The sequence below is a fragment of the Epinephelus fuscoguttatus genome, linkage group LG14, assembly GCF_011397635.1.
Source record: "Epinephelus fuscoguttatus linkage group LG14, E.fuscoguttatus.final_Chr_v1".
Lineage (NCBI taxonomy): Eukaryota > Metazoa > Chordata > Actinopteri > Perciformes > Serranidae > Epinephelus > Epinephelus fuscoguttatus.
In genome coordinates, this window is record NC_064765.1 from 12,759,183 (window position 1) to 12,781,758 (window position 22,576).

At 42.2% G+C, this 22,576-nt stretch overlaps 1 protein-coding gene across 7 annotated transcripts in view; it reads right to left on the reverse strand.

Moving 5' to 3' along the window:
* Window positions 1-3,137: 3,137 nt before the first annotated feature.
* Window positions 3,138-22,576, reverse strand: part of tnika (TRAF2 and NCK interacting kinase a) — a 106,810-nt gene continuing 87,371 nt past the window's right edge. For all 7 annotated transcript variants that reach the window (XM_049597171.1, XM_049597170.1, XM_049597167.1 and 4 more), the window contains 16 exons: window positions 20,970-21,076; window positions 18,646-18,761; window positions 16,738-16,835; window positions 15,559-15,627; window positions 14,170-14,276; window positions 13,858-13,960; window positions 13,430-13,579; window positions 12,032-12,131; window positions 11,724-11,894; window positions 11,477-11,620; window positions 11,166-11,300; window positions 8,961-9,061; window positions 8,581-8,730; window positions 5,985-6,144; window positions 5,228-5,367; window positions 3,138-3,480 (listed from right to left, as the gene is read on the reverse strand). In XM_049597171.1, the coding sequence (XP_049453128.1) occupies window positions 3,397-3,480; window positions 5,228-5,367; window positions 5,985-6,144; window positions 8,581-8,730; window positions 8,961-9,061; window positions 11,166-11,300; window positions 11,477-11,620; window positions 11,724-11,894; window positions 12,032-12,131; window positions 13,430-13,579; window positions 13,858-13,960; window positions 14,170-14,276; window positions 15,559-15,627; window positions 16,738-16,835; window positions 18,646-18,761; window positions 20,970-21,076 (1,935 nt within the window). In that variant the 3' untranslated portion in view covers window positions 3,138-3,396. The remainder of the gene's footprint in view (window positions 3,481-5,227; window positions 5,368-5,984; window positions 6,145-8,580; window positions 8,731-8,960; window positions 9,062-11,165; window positions 11,301-11,476; window positions 11,621-11,723; window positions 11,895-12,031; window positions 12,132-13,429; window positions 13,580-13,857; window positions 13,961-14,169; window positions 14,277-15,558; window positions 15,628-16,737; window positions 16,836-18,645; window positions 18,762-20,969; window positions 21,077-22,576) is intronic.

Consider the following 22,576-nt stretch of genomic DNA (forward strand, 5'->3'; position numbering starts at 1 on the left):
GTGAACCTGACGTACAGCTGGCTACTGTGTGGATGTGTAAAAAGTCTTTGAAAATATAATTGAATCTTTTTAGAAAATAAGTTAACAGAGAAGAACTTGATTGAAATGATCATTACATCATTGGGGAATGAGTCTGTTTTTTGTGCTACCTTACGTTTATTAACCATAGGCTAGACTCTGTGGGGCCCCAAGCATAGAAATGTATCAAGGTCATTCGGTAGCTAGGTGGGGCCCCAGTTCGGGTTTTCTGGGGGGAAAGCAGCAGTGCACTGTATAGTGCCTTTATTGGAGGTTTAAGAGGGTTTATAGTGCCAATATGAACGGCCACTGGGGGCCCCTTTTCCCACATTCTCCTAACAGTGCGCCCCTGACTATAGGCCAACATGGCCGCCCAAACCGACGATATATTCACCAGAAAAAAAGACTAATGTGCATTACAGTGCTCTCCAATGTGGATGAGTATGCATGAACTAGTCCACCCTCAAACAGTGTTATAAATTTAATACAGTATGTATTAATGATTGAACTGTGTTTAGAAAGAACTGTTTTTTTTTTTATCATATTCAGTTACTCCTTTCAAAGAATAAATCTTAAAGTGTAACTTTGGTACTTTTCAACCTGGACCCAAGTGACTGATGGGAACAATTTCTGAGATTGGTTCAGTATGAAACCACTCACGGCACTTAAACTACTTCTTTTTGCCACTGACAGGCTCAGATTGTTATTCCAAGTGTCTGACAACGTATAGAAAGGATTCCTAAAGAGGTGGACCCTTTTGTTGAGAGTAACATAGTTTTTGTGTAACCAGAAACAGTGTCAAAATCACTATCGGTAAACTCACCAGACTGCATTTAAAAAACGAGTGATTTTAGCATGTGTAGATCCAGCATATTTTCACATCTAACTGGGTGAATTAAAGGTTTATTTCAACCAAACCAGAGTTGGTGCTTGTTGGAACAGTTGAAAGTTGAATCAAGATGGTTTTTGTGAGTTTTATTTTGCTTCTTTTGCCTCTGAATGAATGATCTTAATATCCGTCAAGAGATTTTTTGGGGGCTTTTATGCCTTTATTTGACAGGGCAGATTGGGTATTTGGGGGGGGGGGGGGGGGGGGGTCGTGCCTGTGGCCACTGCGGGTAGGGCATTGCCTTTGTATATGGGACACCAGCTCTACCCATTGAGCTACTGGGCACCCCAACGATCTTATTCTTCAACAAAAAAGATCTCTCTCTGTAGGGATACTTTCCATAATGGTGTCATACCCTTACAATAAAAATTTGAGCCTCTTAGTGGCGAGAACAAGCATTTTTAGTGGACGTAAATTGACAGTGCACGATTGCCCCTTCACATTACATTGCAAGCTGTTTCGCCACTGGCAGCTGAAGCCCTCTCGCTCAATACTGGACAAATTCCAAAACAGCTGTCTCCATTAGTCACTTAGACACAAATATACAGAAAAAGGGGTCCAGATTGAAAAATACAGAACTTACCCTTTAAATTTGTTAATGTACATCTCTGTTAGAAGAGACAAGAATCAGCAATGTGTTAAAGTTAAGACAGTAACACACACAAAAAAACCTCCAGTGTAAATTAAGCATATAGGCAATAAAATTATCATTTATATTGTGAGCAACTTTTTGGCCTCCATTCTTGTTTTGCTTACATCATGCTAGGCACTGTGCAAACAGTTAAGAGCCAAAAAATCAGACGAACCAATCAGGGAGGAGCATGATTCAAAAGGAACACCACAGCTTTCATCAGTGAGTGCTTTCACATGCGCACAGTATTCGGGATCGCGGCTCGTATGCTGTTGATGTTGTAGTCAGGATGAGCCCCTTTAAATTCCCCTACAGCAGCATGGCTGTATTTATGGCGAGCCAAAATACTACTGCGTTAAAAGGAAACAGAAAAACACTCCAAAAGAAAATCAACCACTAATATTGCCTATCTTTAAATGCTCGGCGTTCAGACACACCAACTCATAAACTTCAGACTAAGATATTATCATAAACCTGCATGTAAACACACTCAATGTTGCTTTGATCGCATCCGGGTGAAAGTTCACGCATAGAGACTGAATTATTTGACTGTTTTTTTCACCCATTGATTTCAGCGTCCCACTTTGATTCAACCTTGATTTGAACGGGACTCAACATCAAGTCACACACACACATATGCACACACTCACGCACACACCGACATACGCTCCTGATTTCAGAGACACAGATGTGCTGTACATTTCATCACGCTTCAAAGACTGACTGACTCAGTCACAGAAAAAGAAAAAGAAGAGAACTAAAAAGAATGAACAGAATGATGCTCTCATTGTTCATTTAATATTACAGTATATCTGATGCAGCACCTTCAGAGTTTAAAGAGTGAAAACAGGGAGATGAGAGTGATGTTGATGATGATGATGATGGTGGTGGTGGGGGGTGACAGGAGGAAGGAAAGAGAGGGAAAAAGGATGGACCAGTGATTTCATTTTAAAGGGACACAGACATCATCTTTGCATACTGTGACAACCCGCTCATGACAGCAAATTGCCTCGCCCGCATCTCTATCAGCGAGACGCGATCGAACACTAAATCACAATTCAGTATGCTCAGGGCCTGAAAAGATGACGAGAGGAGGAAATGGAGGAAGAGGAGGAGGGGACAGAGGAGAAAGAAAATCAATCAGGCTGTCTGCTTTCACCACCGACACCCAGAGTAGATTTGTCATCCCGCAGCTGCCCCCACTGCACTGTCATATTCACAAGTATATATTTGAATTTATATTAAATCTCATTCATCTATCCCTCCGACCTCTGAGGTGTTAAGTTCGCCGGGAATGAGCCCACACATGGCAGATAGGAAGTGAGGAAAATGGAGGACATGGGTGTCAAAGGATTGATAAAGTGATGACTAGATCTATGGGGAAGGAGGGACGGAGCAGAGGATTAAGGAGTGGGGACAAGACAGACAGAAGGAGGCGGGTGTAAAGTGTATTTCTACAGCTGTCGAACACTTGAATGCACTGGTCCGTTTGGAGAGAATTCACAGACAGAGCGGGAAAAGAGTTACAGACAGAGACAGAGGAAGAGAATATTTGGAAAGTCAGTGGCACCAGTTTGCCAGTCAGTTGAGTAACGATGGCTTCTGTATGACCCGAAATAATCTAGGGTAACATGTCTCTTCATTTAGAACAGGTCTTTGTTGTTTTTCTCTACGATAACATTTTTTTGTTTGTTTGTTTTTTTTTGTTTCTACGCGGTTTTAGTCTCTCCAGTGTTAAAAGAGTTCACTTATGGCCTCTCGGTCGATCTGGTTCATTTGTGAGATGTGCCGTGGGCAAAGGTGGGTCAACGGGCAGGCCAGTGGGAGAGTGAGGCAGAGTGGACAGTGGGAGGCGCCATCACCAGTTCATCATGGAGCTTCTGTTGAGGGTCATGAAGAAAACCTGGCTGCTACCTCCCGAACGCACCGATGCGAAGAATACCTACAGAGAGACACAGAGAATATTACCAACTGGAATCATAATTCCTGTTTGTGTTACTTATAATCAAACAAGGCTAGTTCAGGCATCTCAATCTATAAGTGCACTGCAGTATTTCAGTATAATCTATAATCTTTTGCATTTAAAGGGACAGTTCACCCTCAAATCAAAAGTACGTACATTTTTTTTCTTACCTGTAGTGCTATCTATCAGTGTAGATTTTTTTGGTGTGAGTTGCCAAGTGTTGGAGATATCGGCCGTAGAGATATCTGCCTTCTCTCCACTATAATGGAACTAGATGGCACTCGGCTTATGGCGCTCACCGTGCAAAATGAAGCTTGCATCTGCTGCTAGCTCACTGAGCACCACTGAGCTAGCTAACATTACAGCTTAGTCAAGGAGAACACCATTAATGTTTACATCTCATGCTGTCACACGCACAAGCCTCTCATCTTTGAGTAGATGCTTAATCTGTGCAGTGAAACAGTTGTCGGCTAACAGCTAACATAATGGAAACAGATGACAACAGTGTGTCTTTTCAAAAATCATGACACAACTTTTCAAGATAATCCACAGATCTTGTTGTGAACAGTTTCATGTTGGAACTATTTTCTTTCTACTACGCTTTACCCATTGACCGTATTACAGAGCAGAAGGAAGCGTGCATCTACTGCTAACCGACATAGCATCACTGAGCTAGCTAACGTTACAGCTCTGCTGAGGAGGCAGTCATTAACGTTTACATCTTGCACTGTCACAAGCTTCTCATCCATGAGTAGATGCACGCTTCTTTCTGTGCAGTGATTCTGCTGGCGGATGTGGTATGGTAGAATGAAAATAGTTCCTACATGGAACTGCTCAGCAGAAGAGGATGCCGTGAGTGTTTACATCTTATGCTGTTAGACATCATGACCTCATTGTGAGCAGTTTCATGTAGGAACTATTTTCTTTCTACGATACTACACCCATCAACCGTATCACCACACAGAAGGAAGTGTGCATCTACTCATGGACAAGGCTTGTGACAGTGCCAGATGTAAACATTAATGGCATCCTCCTCAGCTGAGCTGCAACATTAGCTAGCTCAGTGGTGCTAGGTGAGCTAGCAGTAGATGCACGCTTCCTTCTGCCCGGTGACACAGTTGGCGGGTGTAGTTTGGTACAAAGAAAATAGTTCCCACAACAAGGTCTGTTGATTATCTTGAGTAACCGGGTCATGATTTCTGGAAAGAGACATTGGGTCATGAGTGCCATCTAGTTCTGTTATATTCAAGAGAAGGCAGACATCTCTCGAACACTCGGCAACTCACACCAAAATAATCTAGATTGGTAAACAGTACTATAGGTAAGAGGGAAAATATGTATTTTGATTTTGGGGTGCACTGTCCCTTTAAATTCAAGTGTTTGGGTACACGTCTGCTTAAATTTGAATGGACAAAGTTGTATCTGACAAACTGGACATATCTGCTATGTTATCTGAACTTGAAAATGTCACCTGATGTGGAGCAGTGTGAGATCTATGCAAATAATACCAAACTCTACAATCAGTGTTTTTACAACTTGCGTCAATGCATGTGTGTTTTTCAATATTTCATCACACAAAAGTGCTGCAATCACGACCACTCTAAAGACAGAGTACAAATCAAGACCAGTGAAGTATGTGTCTAAATATTCAGTGATTGTGCTGCTACTATTTCCAAGGAGCAAATAAAAATAAGAGAAAATCAAAGAGTCTGTTTTTCTGTCTCACCTTGTCGTTCCGCTCACACAGGAATTTGAGTCTCTGGGCTCTCTTGTGCATAAAGACTCCATCCAAATGACCTGTCTCCACAGAGCGGATCTCTATGGCTTTCTCACCCCAGCCCATAATCTGATTAGAGTGGATATAGGCTTTAAAAGAGAAAACACAACACACCATTAGAACAAACACTGGAATTCATTGACACTCGCCTGAACAGTGGCAGTTTTGAAAGTGTAATACCACTGACTGTCACATGAGGGCAGTAAAGTACAGGCAACCAAGTGGTATTTTCTGTTCAAACAACACATGCAACAAACATTTCTTTGTTCGACTTTTGATCTCTTGGTCTTTCTTCCCTGTGTCTTACCTCCTGACTTTCCCCTTTTACATTTACTATTGATTTTCTGTATCTATTTTCCATTCTTCTCAAACTTTTACCCTTGCTCCCCCCTCTGGAAGCCTTCCTGTGAAGGCTGATGTTATAAACTGATCTCTGAATGCAATTAAACCTCAAATGAACCCACATAAGCTCATTTCTCAGAGAGTATTTTTGATCCACATCGCAACACACGCACACACACAGGCACTGAAATGGGTTCCAGCATACATCACTGTAACCTCTTAACTTAAAGTTTGGTTATCTTTAATCGAGAACTTTGAACTGAGAGCTCCTCTGTGATGTTTTAATGACTCTAGTGTTGATAAAAAATAAATTAAAATCAGCTAAACACACATATAAGTATGTGTGTGTGGGGGTGGGACATACCAACGGAGGTAGGCATCTCTCCCCACTGTAGCACCACGTCCTTGGTGATTCGCCCGTAGGTGTTGACGTAGACGCCCTCGTCCTCGTAACAGAGCAGCATCTCCATTCCATCCGTCTTTGGCAGCACCACGATGGCATGGGGCGTCACCTGGCTCTGGATCTATTGCAGATACACACACACGCAAACATTTCAGAGGCTTTAATTAAAAGCTGTCAAATTTAATCATAATCTACAGTAGATTAAAATATTACAGAGGGTTCATCACGGGCATTTAATGCAACAGAATTTGGCCGGTTCTTTGGCAGATTTTTCGATCGGCCCGCGTGCTGTAATCCTCTGAAGAGCAAGTTTGCCGACATTGACAAGGCTGCCAAATACCAGGCATCAAAGGGTTCAGACTTTGGCGTGTTGTCTGAGAAGCCTTGTTCTGTGGAATCATCTAACGGACAAACTACGGCACTTTTATTTGACCTTAATTAACAGGAGCAACATCAGAAGAGTTGGGGGTCAGTAACACACACAGACAGAGCTTGAGTCTTAGCACGTTACCCAAAGTGTAGCCCAGAGAGCGACCGCATTATTTGTGCCAGCAGGCTCTCGTGAGGTGTGACTCTGAGCTACACTTCAGGAGCACAACAACGGATTGTATCAGTAAAATGAATGAGTGATAAGGTGATGAAGGAACTCATCTTAGCCCACGAGAAACTGCATCTACTGTACTCAAGAGATGGAGCGCATATTGACCACATTAAGGAATCATACTGCGGTGGTGTTGGTGAGAGTCAGATGCAGTTTTTGGAATACTGTCACCAATCTGACAGCAATGTTCTTCCAATTTAAATTAAGGTAATACTATTTTTTAGGCTTTAAAGGGGAGCCACCTAAATTAAAAATTCCGATATGTTATTCCAATGGTCTAGGATAGTTCAATCAATGTTTGTGAACATTAGCTACTCTCTCACAAACCCAGAAACAGAAGAAGGAAGTTTCAAACTTGTGGTGTCCTAGTGTATAAAGTCTGAGGCTGCTCCATAGACAGTGTTAGGGACCTGACTTTGTGGACCCACAGGATGTTTGTCTTCTTTTTTTGTCCCCAAATGAGCTTTATATTATTGTTGCGTTCTCAGTTCTGAAACAGAAAATGTCCCCATATACTCAGAACATTCTCCTGGCTGCTCATCTTTAACATCTGTCCCAATTCATTGTCTATGGAGCAGCTCCAGACTTCATACCCTACGACAGGGGTGTCAAACATACAGCCCATGGGCCAAAACCGGCCCACCAGAGGGTCCGATCCAGCCCACTGGATGACTTTGCACACCTAATATTGATGCACTTGTGACGTCTAAAATGTGTCAGGTTTCAGGAGCAGGTTAAAAAATGAGGATCCCCCCCTTTTCCTTTGTCCCCTTGACTAGAATACAGCTCTCCGAAAAACAATGAATCATAATTGTTGCCATATTTAAAGACATTAAACACTATTCAAAATACCGTCTAAGAAACTACCATAAGTTTAGATTTGTAAATGGTTAGTTAAGCAGGGGATGACTTCACGGGGGTCATCACAAACTTGAGTTTTAGCTCTCTACCTTTTAGATTTGGGAGAGACTTTTGAACTGTCTAAAGATCATTGGAACATGTTTGAATTCTGAAAATGGGTGCAGTTCCCCTTTAATTCTGCCATTTGTGTGTTATGGCTCCAGCATGACCAAACAACTTGCTGCTAGTCGCATAAATCTTTTCATAGCCTCATGATGTCTCCTGTGGGTAAGATGAGTTTATTCATGCAACCTGCGTCTAGCGAGAGTGTCCATTAATCTCTACTCTAATGACCGGTACTGCACACAGACACATGTAGTACTTCTGTGCATCCACTATGGGGTTTATACTAAAGATCTATTGGTCTAGTCTAAAGGGTGGATGGCAGGATGTCACCTTCATCTGTTTGGCACACTGGAAGAGAAGTTGGCAGGGAGGGAGGGAGAGAAAGAGAGGAAGCATGGATTAAGGCAAAAATAATAATAAAAATAATAAGTCTTGCCGTGCACTCACTGTAAAGCATGGACTCAAGTGACCGCGAGCTACCATCGCGTGTCCTCACATCTGTATTCACTGGTTTATATTTACTGAAATATTGCCACTAAATCAAGAGTTTGGCTGGACTGTGTTTGAACTTGATTTGGGTAAGAGCATGCGATTAGTGAAGCCACAGCGGAACAAACTAATCTGCATGCAAGTACCAAAAACTGATTTGCATTCACGCAGCCAAACGCACCATATTTAGCAAACTAAAAAAAGTATCTGATAAAAGAGGTAAAGCAGCCATCAATCTTTTATTTGCGTGACAGTAAATCAATCAAAGAGGTAATTTGTCAAGAGAAGTCATTGTAATCGTAGCGGCTAATTCCGGCGAGACAGCACATGAGTCACCGCTGACCTTGGCGCAGACAGCGATCAGCAGGTAATACAGTAGATACTGAGGAACTGGGTGTGTCGTCCTTCATCCAGACTCATTAGATCAAGAGACAGACGTGTTTATTGAAGATTTACAAAAGATTAACACTCAGAAAAACATGAGAAAAGCCCTGCACTTACATGCGAGGGGATGTAGATGTCGTAAGGGTTGCCTGAGTCCACGTCGATGACATGGAAGCCCACGCTGGAGCCGTAGATGACCTTTAGCCTCTGACCTTCCTCCACCGTCAGGTCGACCAGCTGGGGACGGTGCTGCAGCTCAGTGAATGACTAAAAGAGCAGGATGGAGAAACAGACAGGAGGAGGAGAGGAAAATAAGTGGGGCAGGAAGTGAAGGAGGAAAAAAGATGTTCAGTGATAGAGGATGATGAAACAGGAAACAGTGAGGAGCGTGGAGTCACAAAGACAAAGTCAGAGGGATACACAAATACAATATATTAATTCTGCATCTATACATGTGCATAGTGTGTATGTTTGTGTGCATGTATGTGCTTCCGTACCTTAAAGGCCATGAACTTGTGGTAGGGTTTGGGAGCCCAGGCATAGATTTCCACAGAGTTCTTCAGAGCAATCACCAGGAACTTAATCCTCTCGTATTTTACTGGAAACAGGACAAAGATAAGCCTTTAACAACCTGACCCTGCATACAAAATGAACTGGTGTTTTCCACATTTATCGATACATATTGATTCTGAATATTCGAAAGAATTTCAAAACTCATTTTCTGCAGTTTCGATTCACTGGTACCAGCCGCACTTTCTTACTGTCTCTTACTGTTAATCTTTACTAGAGCTATTCTCTTGTTTTCTGCTGTTTAAGAAAAGAAAAGCTGTGAAAGCTGTGAAAGTTCACCCAAAAATCTAAATTCACTCAATACCTACTTGCCCCTGTGCTGATGTGAGGATGGGTGAAGATCTCCAGTTGACACTACTGCAGTTTCAGCAGAAAACCACATCCAGTACAATTGAAATGAATTGTGACCAGTTTTATAGTGTAAAAAAACCCTACAAAATGTCTCCATACTGCTCATGTGGTGTAATCCAAGTGTCTGTCAGCCACGACATTCAAATTTGCCCCGAAAACACACCATTTACTAACCTGGAAATCCAGATGCCCCGCCCCTGGCAAATTTGAATTTGCTCTGCACAGAGATCTGGCCCCGACGAGCAGAGCCCGCTGAATCGCCCATCGGACCAATCAGATCAGTCTATCTGACCAAGGCGGGCTCTGGGCGGGCGTAACATAATGACGACAGCGCTGCGCCATAGGAATCTAAAAGTAAACAGCCGAGATGGCAGCTGCCGAAGGACTGCGTCAATTCAATTTAGCTTTGGAAGAATCGCGAAGCCAACTACACTTACCTTTTTCCTTGAGAGAGGAACAGAATACTGCCCTAGAAGCCTTCGCTTCCAGGAAGGACGTTTTTGCTGTCTTGCCGACGGGATACGACAAAAGCATAATATATCAGTTAGCCCTACTGTTCGGCAAACAAATTGGGCTTAGTGCAATGAATGTGTCACCTTGTTTTTTGCTCTGATTGGCCATCGTGCTATCCAATTGTGTGTGGCGGCATTTGAAATGCCTCAGTTAGTGCCGTCCCTTGGGTAGGAAGGGTGTGTCGGTGAGCGCCAGACTCAAAATCTTTCTAGATTTGAGTCTGGATTTCCAAGCTAACCATTTACGCCATGTTTTAAGCCTAAAGTTAGCTAAAGTTGACATTTAGGCTAAAAACATGGTGTAAATGGCGTTATTTCATGTCAAATTTGAATGTTACAGACACTTTAATTACACTACACAAGCAAATTTTAACTACATTTTAAAAATGGTCTCCATTCACGTCAATTGTTCTGGATTTGGCTGCAATGCTGTTTTCCATTGCAACTCTGAGAGAGTTTTGTGAATTGCACATCTTTATCCATCCTCATCCTCAGCACAGGGGTGACTAGATATCGAGTGAATTTTCAATTTTGGGTGAACTATCACTTTAACTTGTGTACCCTCACTGTTGTTTTTTTCCCCGTAGTATGAAAAATGGTATCGAATATTGATATTTTTCAAGGTTTTATTTCAAAGTGACAACACAATAATGCACATTTGATTTTATTTTTTAAGTAGTTAAAAGGTGATCCATCTGTCATCTATTATTTCTAATAATTAGGACCCTGAATGTCATGAACCCTCGTCCTCGTCCCTACCCTACTGGTTTAAATCTCCTGCATTTGGTGTGAAGAAAAACATGAAGGGCCCCTGGGTAAGTATTACCACAATGCATTTCTAGTTTAATAAAAATAAGAAGAATAAAAGTCAATATTTTGGGCTGTATAGGAACTTCCCTCAACAGCATTAAGCAATTTTTGGACACCAAACCTGGTAGCAAAAGTAAAATGCAGTTTACTAATTAAAAACTGTTTCCAAGGTCACTTTATTCTGAAGTTATACAGCCTATTGTGTTATATTTACTATATTTCTTTTGCGTTTTTGTGTCAATACTATAGCTGCATAGTACATGTCACCTGAATATAAAACATTACTCACTCTCTTTTCTTGTTTTTCTTGCTGGTTAAAGACTTAAGAAAACAACTTGCCAGACGAAATCCTGCCGATCTAACTCCATAAAGAACGTTTCAGCTCAGGCATAAACATCAGCCTGTGCACATGTAGTCTGAATAAATGTATTCATTCATAACATGCACACAGATCCTTACCAACTTTATAATGCACACAGCCCTCCAGGTCCCCGACTGTAATCCAGCCCTGCTTCTTCTCTACTTCCGGGTCGTTGTGTAATATTCTGTTCCTGAGCCAAGACAAGTAGTAGACACGCAACTTGTTCTTTTTCCCTGAGAGGGAAGGGACAAAGACAGAAAGAGAAATGAGATCAGATTCACAGGAACTGAGTCCTAAAAAACAAAAATATATAATAGAAACCTATTCGGCTGTTAACCAAATGTGTGACACGCAACAGTACACATTTCGAATAAAACTAATACTATCAATGTGTTGGTGTTCAACCTACCAGATATGGTGACAAGCACATTGAGCCCTTCCAGCACATCCATCTGCAGGAAGCGTCGTCTGGTGATCAGGTTGTAGACTTTTCCCTGTCCACTTCGGTCAAGCAGCATGAGCCCATTCTCTGTCCCCACCAGCAGGTTCACACCTAAACACACATGCATACACAAGAGTCAGAGACACACAAACATACACAAAAGACAGGTGGAGGTATTCAGGACAGATAGGAAGATGAAGGATGTTCCTCCTACCCCAGAGAGCGGCACACAGGATCTCGGAGTTGAAGCGTTTCTTGTATTTGCGGATCTCTGGCGTGTCGCTGTGGGGCCTGATGTTGGTCGGGTTGACGTTGACCACGGAGATCTTTCTGGCTTCGTTTAGTCTGGCCTGCTCCTGCCTCAGCAGCTCATTGGCAAACATGGCTGGGATACAACAGGAGAAAAGAAAGACGGAGAAACAGAGAAAGATGTAATTCAATTGATCTTTCGACAGCTGTGCAGACAAAAAAAATTGTATGATGACAATAAAGAGGTTGAATATTTAAAATGTTTTTGTTTACCTGCTGCTGAGTTCTCATCGTCGTTTTCACTTGGGGAGGTTTGATAGACACGTGGATCAACAAATGGGGTGAAGGATGCTTTGGATCCGCCCAGGCCAAACTGTAAGACAGAAAACAGTGAGTGATTAATTAACAGCAGCCTACATTAACACGGTACTGTCTCCTGTTTTGACAAATAGACAATATGACAATATGAGACACTATGATATGTGGGTAAAAAAGGGGCTTAAAGGAGCAGTGTGTAGGATTTAGTGGCTTTTAGCGGTGAGAACTACAGATTGTGACCGACTGAAACTTCTCCCACGTGCCAAGCAAACTCCCGGTTAGGATTCATTCATTGTTTGTTGTTCAGGGAGTTTTTACCCCGTGAATTATCTGCAGAAGTCTCTTCCTCTCCAAAACAAATGGACTGACAGGACGCTAGCCAAATACCTGCTAATGAGTAGCCACCTTTTTTCTCTGATAACTTAAGATCCGGACGTTTTGGAAGTTTTTACGGGGAGCCGAATTATCCACAGAGGTCTCATCTTCTCCAGACCTGGTCATTTAAACTGTTAAAAACCCTGAATAAAGCGGTTTCACATTTTAAAAAATTGTGTTTTCCTGACGCTGCCTATTGTGGAGGGATTTCTGACGCAAAAACGTGAAAACCTGCAAAGGCAAATGGTCTTATGTAGAGCCAGTATTTGATTTGTCCATCCTGGGCTACTGTAGAAACATGGCAGCACAACATGGTGGACTCCATAGATGAGGCCCGCCCCCTTTGTAGATATACATGGCTCATTCTAAAGCCCAGTTCAGACCAATGATTTGTGACAAGATGCAACCATTTCAGAACGTAGCACCCGTTCATCACTACTGCAAATACAACCGTAGCCAGTATCTCACTATCACTGTCCTCATTCATACTTTAAGAAGCTACAAATTATATTCAGCCACAAAATAAGTCTGAAAAGCTTGAAATCAGAACAGAAGTACAGAGAGCTGTTGCATAGCGATGATCCGCCATCTTATCTAGTTGCATTGGCAGATTTCTAGAATGTTGCAGAACAGTATATTGCAAGTAGTTGCCTGTTTCAACTTGTCTCATTGCAAATCTTTGGTCTGAACCGGGCTGAAGGTAACAAAAACATAACAATTCTTATTTTCAGGTGATTAAACACGAATGAAAACATACTTATTATGTTATATTTCCATCTAATCCTACACACTGGACCTTGAAGTGCTGGATTTGTTCAATGCCAGGCATGAGACCTCATCTCGGAAAAGCCATTTATATGAATTTAAAAATTAATTTGTAAAGTTTTAATATTAATTTAAGATTTATTACATTAATTTAACTTTGTGTTTTATTTATAGCACTCTATCCATGAATGAGTGTAAGTGTGTATGTCTGACCTCTGTCATGTCGCCCAGTTCCTGCAGGGCTGAGGTGGGTGTGGCTGAGGGAGAGTTGCTCTGCTGCACCAGGTCAGGGAGGTTACCATGGTTACCGTGATTCCCGAACCCATTACTCTCAGTGTGGTCACCTCTCCTCCTCTCCTCTGCCTGGGAGACAGAAAGAGAAAGAGAGAAAAGAGTTGAGAAACAAAGGAAGGAGGAAGGAGGAGATGTAATGTTGAGAGGGCGTTTTACAAAAAAAAGTGAGAGCAGAAGAAGTAAAAGAAGATAAAGTGGTCATGAAGAAACAAAACGAGCCCAGTTTGGTAACAGAAAATAAACAAAAACAGTGTTTTCCCTGCTCATTCTCATTCCCTTCTCTCTGAATCCTTGTGGCTCGTGTGTGTGTGTGTGTGTGTGTGTGTGTGTGTGTTCACAGTCATCACCTCTCTCATCACGAGAGTGCCGTCCTTGGAGCTATTATAGGCATCTCCCAGAGAGTCCTCTGTCAGCCCTCCATACGACTCACTGCTGCTCTGCACTGCTGGCCTGCAACACACACACATGCAAAACACAAAACACACACGCAGACCTGATTATTTACAAAGCAATTCTGCCAAAACTGTACTGACAAGCTGCTGGCATGGCGCATATTCCAAAGACATGCATGACTCAACACAAATGAATACTGACAATTCCAGCTTGGGAAAAAAAAACAGAGACAGAGAGGAAAAACAAAAACAGAGGGGACAACTTACATGATGCGGGGGATGTCGCTAACAGCAACAGTGCCATCATGCCCCACCGTCTCCCCGTCCTCATCGCTGCTCTCTGAATCTTCACTGGAGGACGAGTAGTCTGTCACCTTTATCAGCATGTGAGAAATAAAGACAAAATTAAGAGGATAAATCAGAAACCCTCTGAGAGCCAAGACAAAGGACTAAAAGTTTCAAACTCTTGTTTCAAAATGTTTTTATTGTGAAATCATTCAAAGGAAAGGAATACCTCACCCATGAAATGATCATTTGTATAGTTATTACTCACTCTGTAAAGAAAACATTCTTCTAGCATGTCTCAACAGTGAACGAAGAATTCAAAAAAAAAAAACGCGAACATGCTTGATGAACTGAAGTCAAAGCAGACCGTGTTTAACAACAGCAAAAGCATATCAAAACACCCAGGTACAAACTCAATACAATCCAAGTCGTCCATTTCACTGAGCAGTTCACACACACATGCTTGCCCAGGTGCTCCACTTGGCAGTGCATGAGACTTAGATTATACTGCACGAGTTGTGGATATCTTGATATACATTAGTTTTTCTGTTGTTAAACACAGCCCCCATCTACTTCAACTCGTGTAGAATGTTCACCGTTTTTGGATTCTTCGTTCATAACAGTTTCCTCCACAAATTCAAGGTAAAGGCCTTTTCACACTGACTGTTTTTTGGATGCGTCTTTTTAATCCGTCACCTGAAAAAGGTCGTTAAGCACAGAACCCTTGCACACTGATTCTGATGCATTCCTTCCTTTGCCTCTCTCCTCTGGAATTACCTATCTGACTGTCACCACTCCATTGCTGTCTTGCATTTGGCACCACTCTCTCTGTCTGTGTGCGGTCCACATCCTCTTCCTCTTCATCATCATCCACCTGAATATCACTATCTGACATGTTGAAAGTGAGCTATCTGAGTTATGAAATGATTCTGTGCACCCTGTTCCACTGTCTTGTCGTGGCTGTGTCCCGCCGCCACATTTTCTCCACTGATTCTTGGTCAAACGTTTCTAACGACTCTGATGGATGCGAAAATGCAGAAGATCGAACCTGTTCTGAAAATCTTAATGACAGATGAAAGTTCCAGACTCAGTGTGCAAACGTGACACAGCGTGAGGTCGTATTTATTCTTAGACGTGCGACAATTTTGGACGAAAAAAATGGACTGGGGATCAAACCACCCATCTTCCAATTAGTGGAAGACCTGCTCTACCTTCTGAGCCACAGCCACCCTTTTTAACCTGATATGAAGATCTGTTATCTTATCTTTTCCCCTTCTAATGAGGACAACAATAGATGTATGCTGTTGGCATAGGCTGCAGTAAAAATAAATAATCTATCTACACATCATCACAACATAAATGTTTTTGTACCTTGACTGGAGGTCTGCTGCCCTCCTCTACCCTCAACTCTCTGAGTTCCTTGGCCAAAGCACTTAGGTCCTATAGAGCGGAGCAGAAGAGGAGAGGAGAAAGAGACAAAGTAATTTAGTTCATCACTTCTATATCATCAGTCTCAGAACCTGAAGAGTCAGAAAGCAAATCACATACAAGGACGAGGGGAGCAGAGAGGGGCAAAGAGTAGGACAAACCATCAGCATCATAACTAGAGGACAACTGATTTGTTGTCACACAAACATCCGGGCCCGTAAACATCAGTGACCAGGAACAAGAGTGCTAACCTGAGGTCACTTTTTCTGCCCAGCCACACTAAAGATTTTGTCATGTGACATAAGAGGCAACCACAGATCAGCACTTTTATTCTCTTACGAGCAATATATCAACTACGTGAAGACAGGTCATAAGAAGAGATAGAGACAGAGAGCCAGGCTTGATGTTCTACTAGAGTGCAGCGTCACTCTGCACCCCCTATACCAATCACCCCCATGCCAACTGGCCCCATGGTTCCTCCCCTCCCTTCCCATTCAACCCAGCCAATGGATCAGACCAAAATCATGCAGACGGGTGGGGGAGGACCGTCATACACGGTGGGCTTACCAGCTCCTCCTGACCAGTAACCGTGACAACAGAGAAACAGGAAAAGAGATTCAGAGACTGTTCAGGTGCTTGGCAGTGGAGGTTACCCACACACACTCGCACGCGCACACACACACACACACACACACACACACACAACGCACGCATGCATACACGCAAACTCGCACAAGCACGCGTCCACAAACACTCTCTCAGGTATGTGTGTAGAAGCACACATGCACTGCCATCGCCAGTTCACTCTGAGGAGTCAAAAGTTAAAAGAAAAAAAAAGTCATCTTCTTGTGAAATTCAACTCCACCATGCCAGGGGAAAAAGAGGGGCTCTGAAGACCGAGGCAAAGGAAAACCGGGATGAAAGAAAGGGGGACTCGAGTGTCACTAACCTCATCTATGGCTTTCTTATAGCTCTGAAGAATGAGAGGACAAAGAGAGGGAGGCAGAGACAGAAAGAAGCAGATGAATAGCAGGAAAAAGGAGAAAAGGCCTGTAGGAGATTCCCAGAGAGGAGATTGCTGTGATAGACAGTGGATGTTTGTGTCTGTGTTGTGTGACTTACTGCAGGTCTGCTGGGTCTGGCTGATTCACGGCCCTCCTCCTGCTTGGGCTTTGCCTCCTGATTGGCTCCTGGAGGGGATCCTTCCTGCTTGGCTTGACCTATCAGAACAAGTAAGGGATAGATACAGTTGGTGTCTAGTCGTAGGGTACAGTGAACTTGGGCAGTGCCTGATGTGATGGACTTGCTAGATATTGTTAGCTAGCTTGCTAATAAATACAGCAAAATAGGATGCTATTGGCACACTTTGTATTTTCTTAAGTTCAGTGCCTGTCTCATAATATCATTCAGTATTGGCTGGTTAAACATGGCAACGATCAATGTCTCCTACACACATACTCTTTTACTATCCTTTGCCGGTCAAGGTTCACCAAAGTTGAAGTCTGTGTTTTTAATTAATTTTAAATGTTTTATTCATTTGTTTCCATTTAATGGAAGTGACCAGGAGGTGGATATTCACCAGTGTTAATTTCGTTCACGTGTGACCATGCCCATAGTAAGGGGGCGTGTTGAGGGCGGAGTCGTCTGTAAATGAGTAGGGGAAAGACATTCCAGTAAAAATCCACTTCTATGCAGATGACACTGTCATTTACATACATGCTTCCTCCATAGTGCAGCCGGTGCAAGAGCTTCAGACTGCATTTCAGTCATTACAAACCACTCTGCTGAGTTTAAAATTGATTTTAAATGCTCAAAAAACAAAGGTAATGGTCTTCTGAAAAGCTCGCTCACAGTTGCTTGATGATTTTAGCGACTTCACTTCTGACGGCAAATCCGTTGAAAGAGTGTTCTCATACAAGCACTTGGGTATACGGACAGATGACAAGCTTTCATTTAATGTACATGTTGTTACTAGTTAGGAAGCTTAAAGTGAAGATTTGGCTTTTATTTTAGAAATTAGTCTTGTTTTACTTTCAGTCTGGTAGGTTTGACGAAAGTATTTCTGGGGCTGTTTCTGATTAAACTAAAAGGATCTTAACTATCTTCGTAGGGCCGGTGTAAAGATGCCCAGAGTGTTTACATCACAACCTGGACCAATTAAAATTAAAAAAGTTGTTCCCATTAGTCATTTAGACATGGGGGAATAAGTACAGATTGAAAATTGCGAATTGCGCTTTATCTCTGGATTTTTAAGTTTATCTGATGTAAAGAAAGCCACACAGCAACCCTTCAGCATGGTATTAAATGCTTTGTTTTCTCTTTGGTGTAGACTGTATCTATTACATGTTTGACCTACATACACCAATATGATTATTCAGAATCACTAAAAATCCACATTGTCCCATACTGTCGTTACATTGTGAAAAATTGTGCTTGTCTGGATGAAAGCACGTTGCTATTCATCAAATATTTTCAAAGCTATTTTGTATTTTTTGGATGCCGCCTTGATACTATCTGTCTCATTTTTTACATTTCTGCCATTGTTTTGTTGTTGATCCCACTGCAAAATAACACCCAACAAACCTGAAGAAAAACCAATCCCACCGCACTTCAACCTCCCTCTCTGCCATGTGTTTGTCAAGGGGAGACCCATGCATATCTTAGATATCCCTCTGGCCTGTTGTTTGACACTTCCCTGTACGCCTCTCTCTATCTCCTCCTCTCATTTCCTCTCTTCTATCTCTCTGGAGGCTGAGAGTAACAGGGCACATCAGACAGGTTGATCAGAGCAGAACTGCGACTGACATTGTACCGCTGATAGCCTCTGAAACTCGCTGAAGCCCTGTGAAAGTACGTGGATATTTGTGTGTTTCTGTGGCCGCATTTGCACGTATACAAGAGCAAGTGCGTGTATCGGTTTTTAATTGTTTGCATGCGAACGTGTCTGTGACTGTGTGTGTGTGTGTGTGTGTGTGTGTGTATGAGTGTGTCTTTGTGGCTTTCAGAGTTTCCGTGGGAGTTTTTTTGTACCTCTCCTCTCGGCTGAGCCTCCCTGAGATGAAGGGGAGGAGGAGGATGATGAGTTGGAGGAAGTTCTCTGCAGCATGGCGTCCAGAGAGAGCTCTGAGCGCCGCAGGTCTGGGTTACTGAAACAGGTGGAAGATATTTTCATTCATTTTAAAGTTCTATAAAATTATACAGCATATCTATATAAAACAGATGTTCGCAGTGTAGCGCTGACATGTTTTTATAAGATAACCTCGGGCAACTCCTGCTGTGTAAAAACAGAGCTGATGCATTATGATGGAGTTTCTGCAATCAATAGCTTCTGTTCAACAATGAAGAATCTGAATCTAATTTAGCAGAAGGTAAGGTAAGGTAAGGAAGGATAAGGTAAAGTAAAGTAAACTTTAATGTCCAGAGGGGTAAGTTGAGATACAGACAGTAGTCATGAGTAGTCATAACATTAACAGCAGTCTTCCTAAAAGTATATACAGCAGGACATTGTATGACATAAAATGTGTTTTAAGGTACACAATAACTCTCTGTTGTATGCCTTCACCAACCAATCAAGTTGCAGTTTACATCCATGTCTGTACAGACTCATATGTCACAGTGATGCTGATCTTTGACCTTTTAGATATAAAATGTCATTGCTTCAACTTTTTATCCTATCAGACATTTGTGTGAAATTTTGTCTTAATTGACCCTTCGCTAAGTCCCGCCCCCGGATGCAGACTGGCCAATCATAACGTAGCATCAGACTGGCTCAGACCAGGGTCTGACAACAACACAGCTGTGCTCCATTGACTCTAATGCAGTCGTTTCAGATTTCCTTCATTTTCAGGCTGGTTTTGTGGATTTGGAGCTAAATGTTGTGCCTGGGGCACGACGTGTATTAATGATACTCGTTACCTGGAGAGGTTGGAAAAAGATATACATTTCTTCCCTGTTCCAAAACCAAAATCAAACCCTGAAAAGTGTAGGGTTAGCTAGCTAGCTACTGAAGGTATAGCCTACTGAATGTATACACATGCTGCTTTGGCTTTTTATTGATTATAACAGTGAAACAAAGACCGACCCTGCTGTACAGGAACCAGTGAAGGGAAGCAGGGAAACTTCAACCAGCTCTGTGTCATCACAGTGTGTGCAGATGAACGTTGTTTGACTTTCCCTGAAGATCCCTGCCCGTCCAGCAGCGGAGGTCCCGGTGTTGGCAGTGGCACGGGGGCGAAGCCAAACACGGTCATCTGCACACACTGTGATGCCACACAGCTGGCTGAATATCAGCAAAGTTTCTCTTTATATTCATTGTCTTGTGTGGCGATCAGCAGTGATGTGGTGGTTCACTTTTACACTGTGATCTGTAGCCTATAGTTCGGCTTTAGCTTCTAACTATCTTTGTCTTTTTAACCTGTTGTTGCTGCTGAGTCAGTTTGACATCCTGGATATATCCTTCAAACACACACTGTAGACCCCTCTGTCTGCTTCTCTCTGGAATCACTGTTTCATTTTTCCAAAAATATGATGATATTTCTTCAGGGAGTGCAGTTAGTTACAGTGTGGGCTCCATGCTTACTGTGACAGCTTGTCGGACCCTCACAAAGGGGCGGGGCTTAGCGAAAGGTCAATTAGCGTATGAATTCTTGAGTTATGGCCCAAAATTTTTTTTGTTTGTTTTTTTGGCCTCTGGCCACTAAAATCTAATCAGTTCATTCTTAAGTAGTTTGTACCAAGTTTAAAGACAAGACATTCCCTGCTAGCATTCCTGAGATATCATGTTATCTACAAGAATGAAAACAACCCGAAAAACATATTGCCTCCAGCTGGGGCTATCGCTGGGGTGGCGGCATAACAACAAGGAATTAGTTCAAAACCAGTAAAGAATAACAAAAGGGAATTATCACTGGAGGAAAACCCTCACCAACCAGGCTGCATAAATGTGTTCAGACATAGCTTAAAGGATAGTCTAAACTCAACTTCTTTTGCCATTTTTGCAAAATGACAGGAGGCCATAACAAAAATACATAAATAATTTTGATCAGACGAAAATGAAAAAACAAGGCAAATCCAGTCAGAGCAGCCCTGTACAGGTCTGATGAAGGGGCGTTTCTCGGATTTGATCCTTCTCTACTTTGATGCTTATTTATACACTTTGGCATCTTACTAACATTCAAAGTTCACAAAAAAATCTGAGAGTAAGTAAGTAATCAGTTTATTTTCATTGTGAGTTACGAAATAGTTGGTGGGCCAGATGGAACCCTGTAACTTGATCACTGATCTAGACTATAAAGGTGACCTCAGATGTGTAACTTAGACTCCAGAGGTGGACAACGCGCTAATATGAGCTTTACCTGGCCCGTATGAGTTGAGAACCTGTGCGAGGGCCCAGACCCACTCCTCCATTGGGGGAGTTCTTCCTGACCAAGGCTGGGGAGATGGAAGTGGTCCTCTGGGGGACCTGGAAACACACACAAGTACAAAAAGACCGTTGATCACCATGACTGGTGCAACTTGGCTTTTACGCCCCTAGCACAGAAAGAAAAGCTTGTATCAAGGACGTTTTTGGTTATGATATCAATGATAAATCTGTGTTGTGGTTTGGCAACATGCGTACGTTAAACTGGGCGGTGGCGCTCTAATTACTCTTTCATTACTGAGTAATGTTGTTCGGCTTGTCCTGGTGAACTATGCCAATCAAAATGAAGCCAGTGCACTGAGAGTGAGGCACTTCACATCATGTTCTCTGGAATCAAAGTCAACAGTTTAATTCCAGCAGCTCTTTTCAAGTTTTGCAAAAGCTGGTTTAACCTTGTTGCTGCGGTTTCAACATCAGTTCAATTACCTCACTTGACTAGAGAGGGCAACGCTGTGTGCAAAATCACACATCAACCACACTGTCGCCAAAAATCTGATTTGCATGACGAGGTTTGTTTCACCCAATAGGTAGAACAAATTAAATTCTTACAGTTTATTTTAAAATGTTGAGCACATCCTCAGTGATTACAGGGTAACCACAGGTATCAGACACTCACATTTAATGCTTTTAAGGATCTTTCCAAGATGATTTTTAACTAAATTTAAGGCAGATTTTTGGACAAGTCAGTCATTCATTTGGTCATTCGAGCATTGCAGGTAAGAATAAAGCATTGCAAGCATAAAGGCAAGTAGTATATATGTGGTTGATATCAGGTGGTAGATATCAGTGTGTTATCGTATTAGATTGTTACAATATAAAATCCTGCACCGCTTGCAAATCTCTCCCAGTAAAACACATAAAATGAACCCCCAAGTTTCACCTGTGTCTTAATTGTAAAATCTCAGTAGGAAGTTATACACATTGTGTCTGGCTCTGTCCTAAAATTCAAGCACACTGGGTCGACTTTCTGCAGGATATGGGGAAAATTCTTGGTGTTGCTTTGTGTTTGAATCCTGTCTCTTTACTCCTGGGTCACCAATGTCTAGATGCTATCGTCGGCTGCTCGAGAAGATTGTACGATATTCTTGCATATGCTACCACACCACTTATCACTGTCCTACAATGTAGTCTTGACACCGTTAGCCTATGTTTGGACGATGTGCTATAGCATTATCTCGGAGTTCTTGCAACCTCAATAACTACAGGTCCTTGGAGGCTCAAAACTTTCTTTACCAATGGCCAAATAATCTAATAACATTTGGATAAAGCGGTACATCCTTTTTGTTTAACCAGAAACAGCTCCAAGATCACTGTTGCCAAACCCACCAGACCCCATTTGAAAAAATTGTAATTTTAGAGCATATAGATTCAGCATATTTGCAACAAGATGGTTTTTGTGAGTTTTATTTTATTTCTGTCGACTCTGAATTAGTTTGTTTTACTATGATACAATTACTGTTTATTTAAATGTTGTCTGGTGGGTTTGACAACAGCGATTTTGGGACTGTTTCTGGTTAAACTAAAAGGATCTTTATCTTTAAA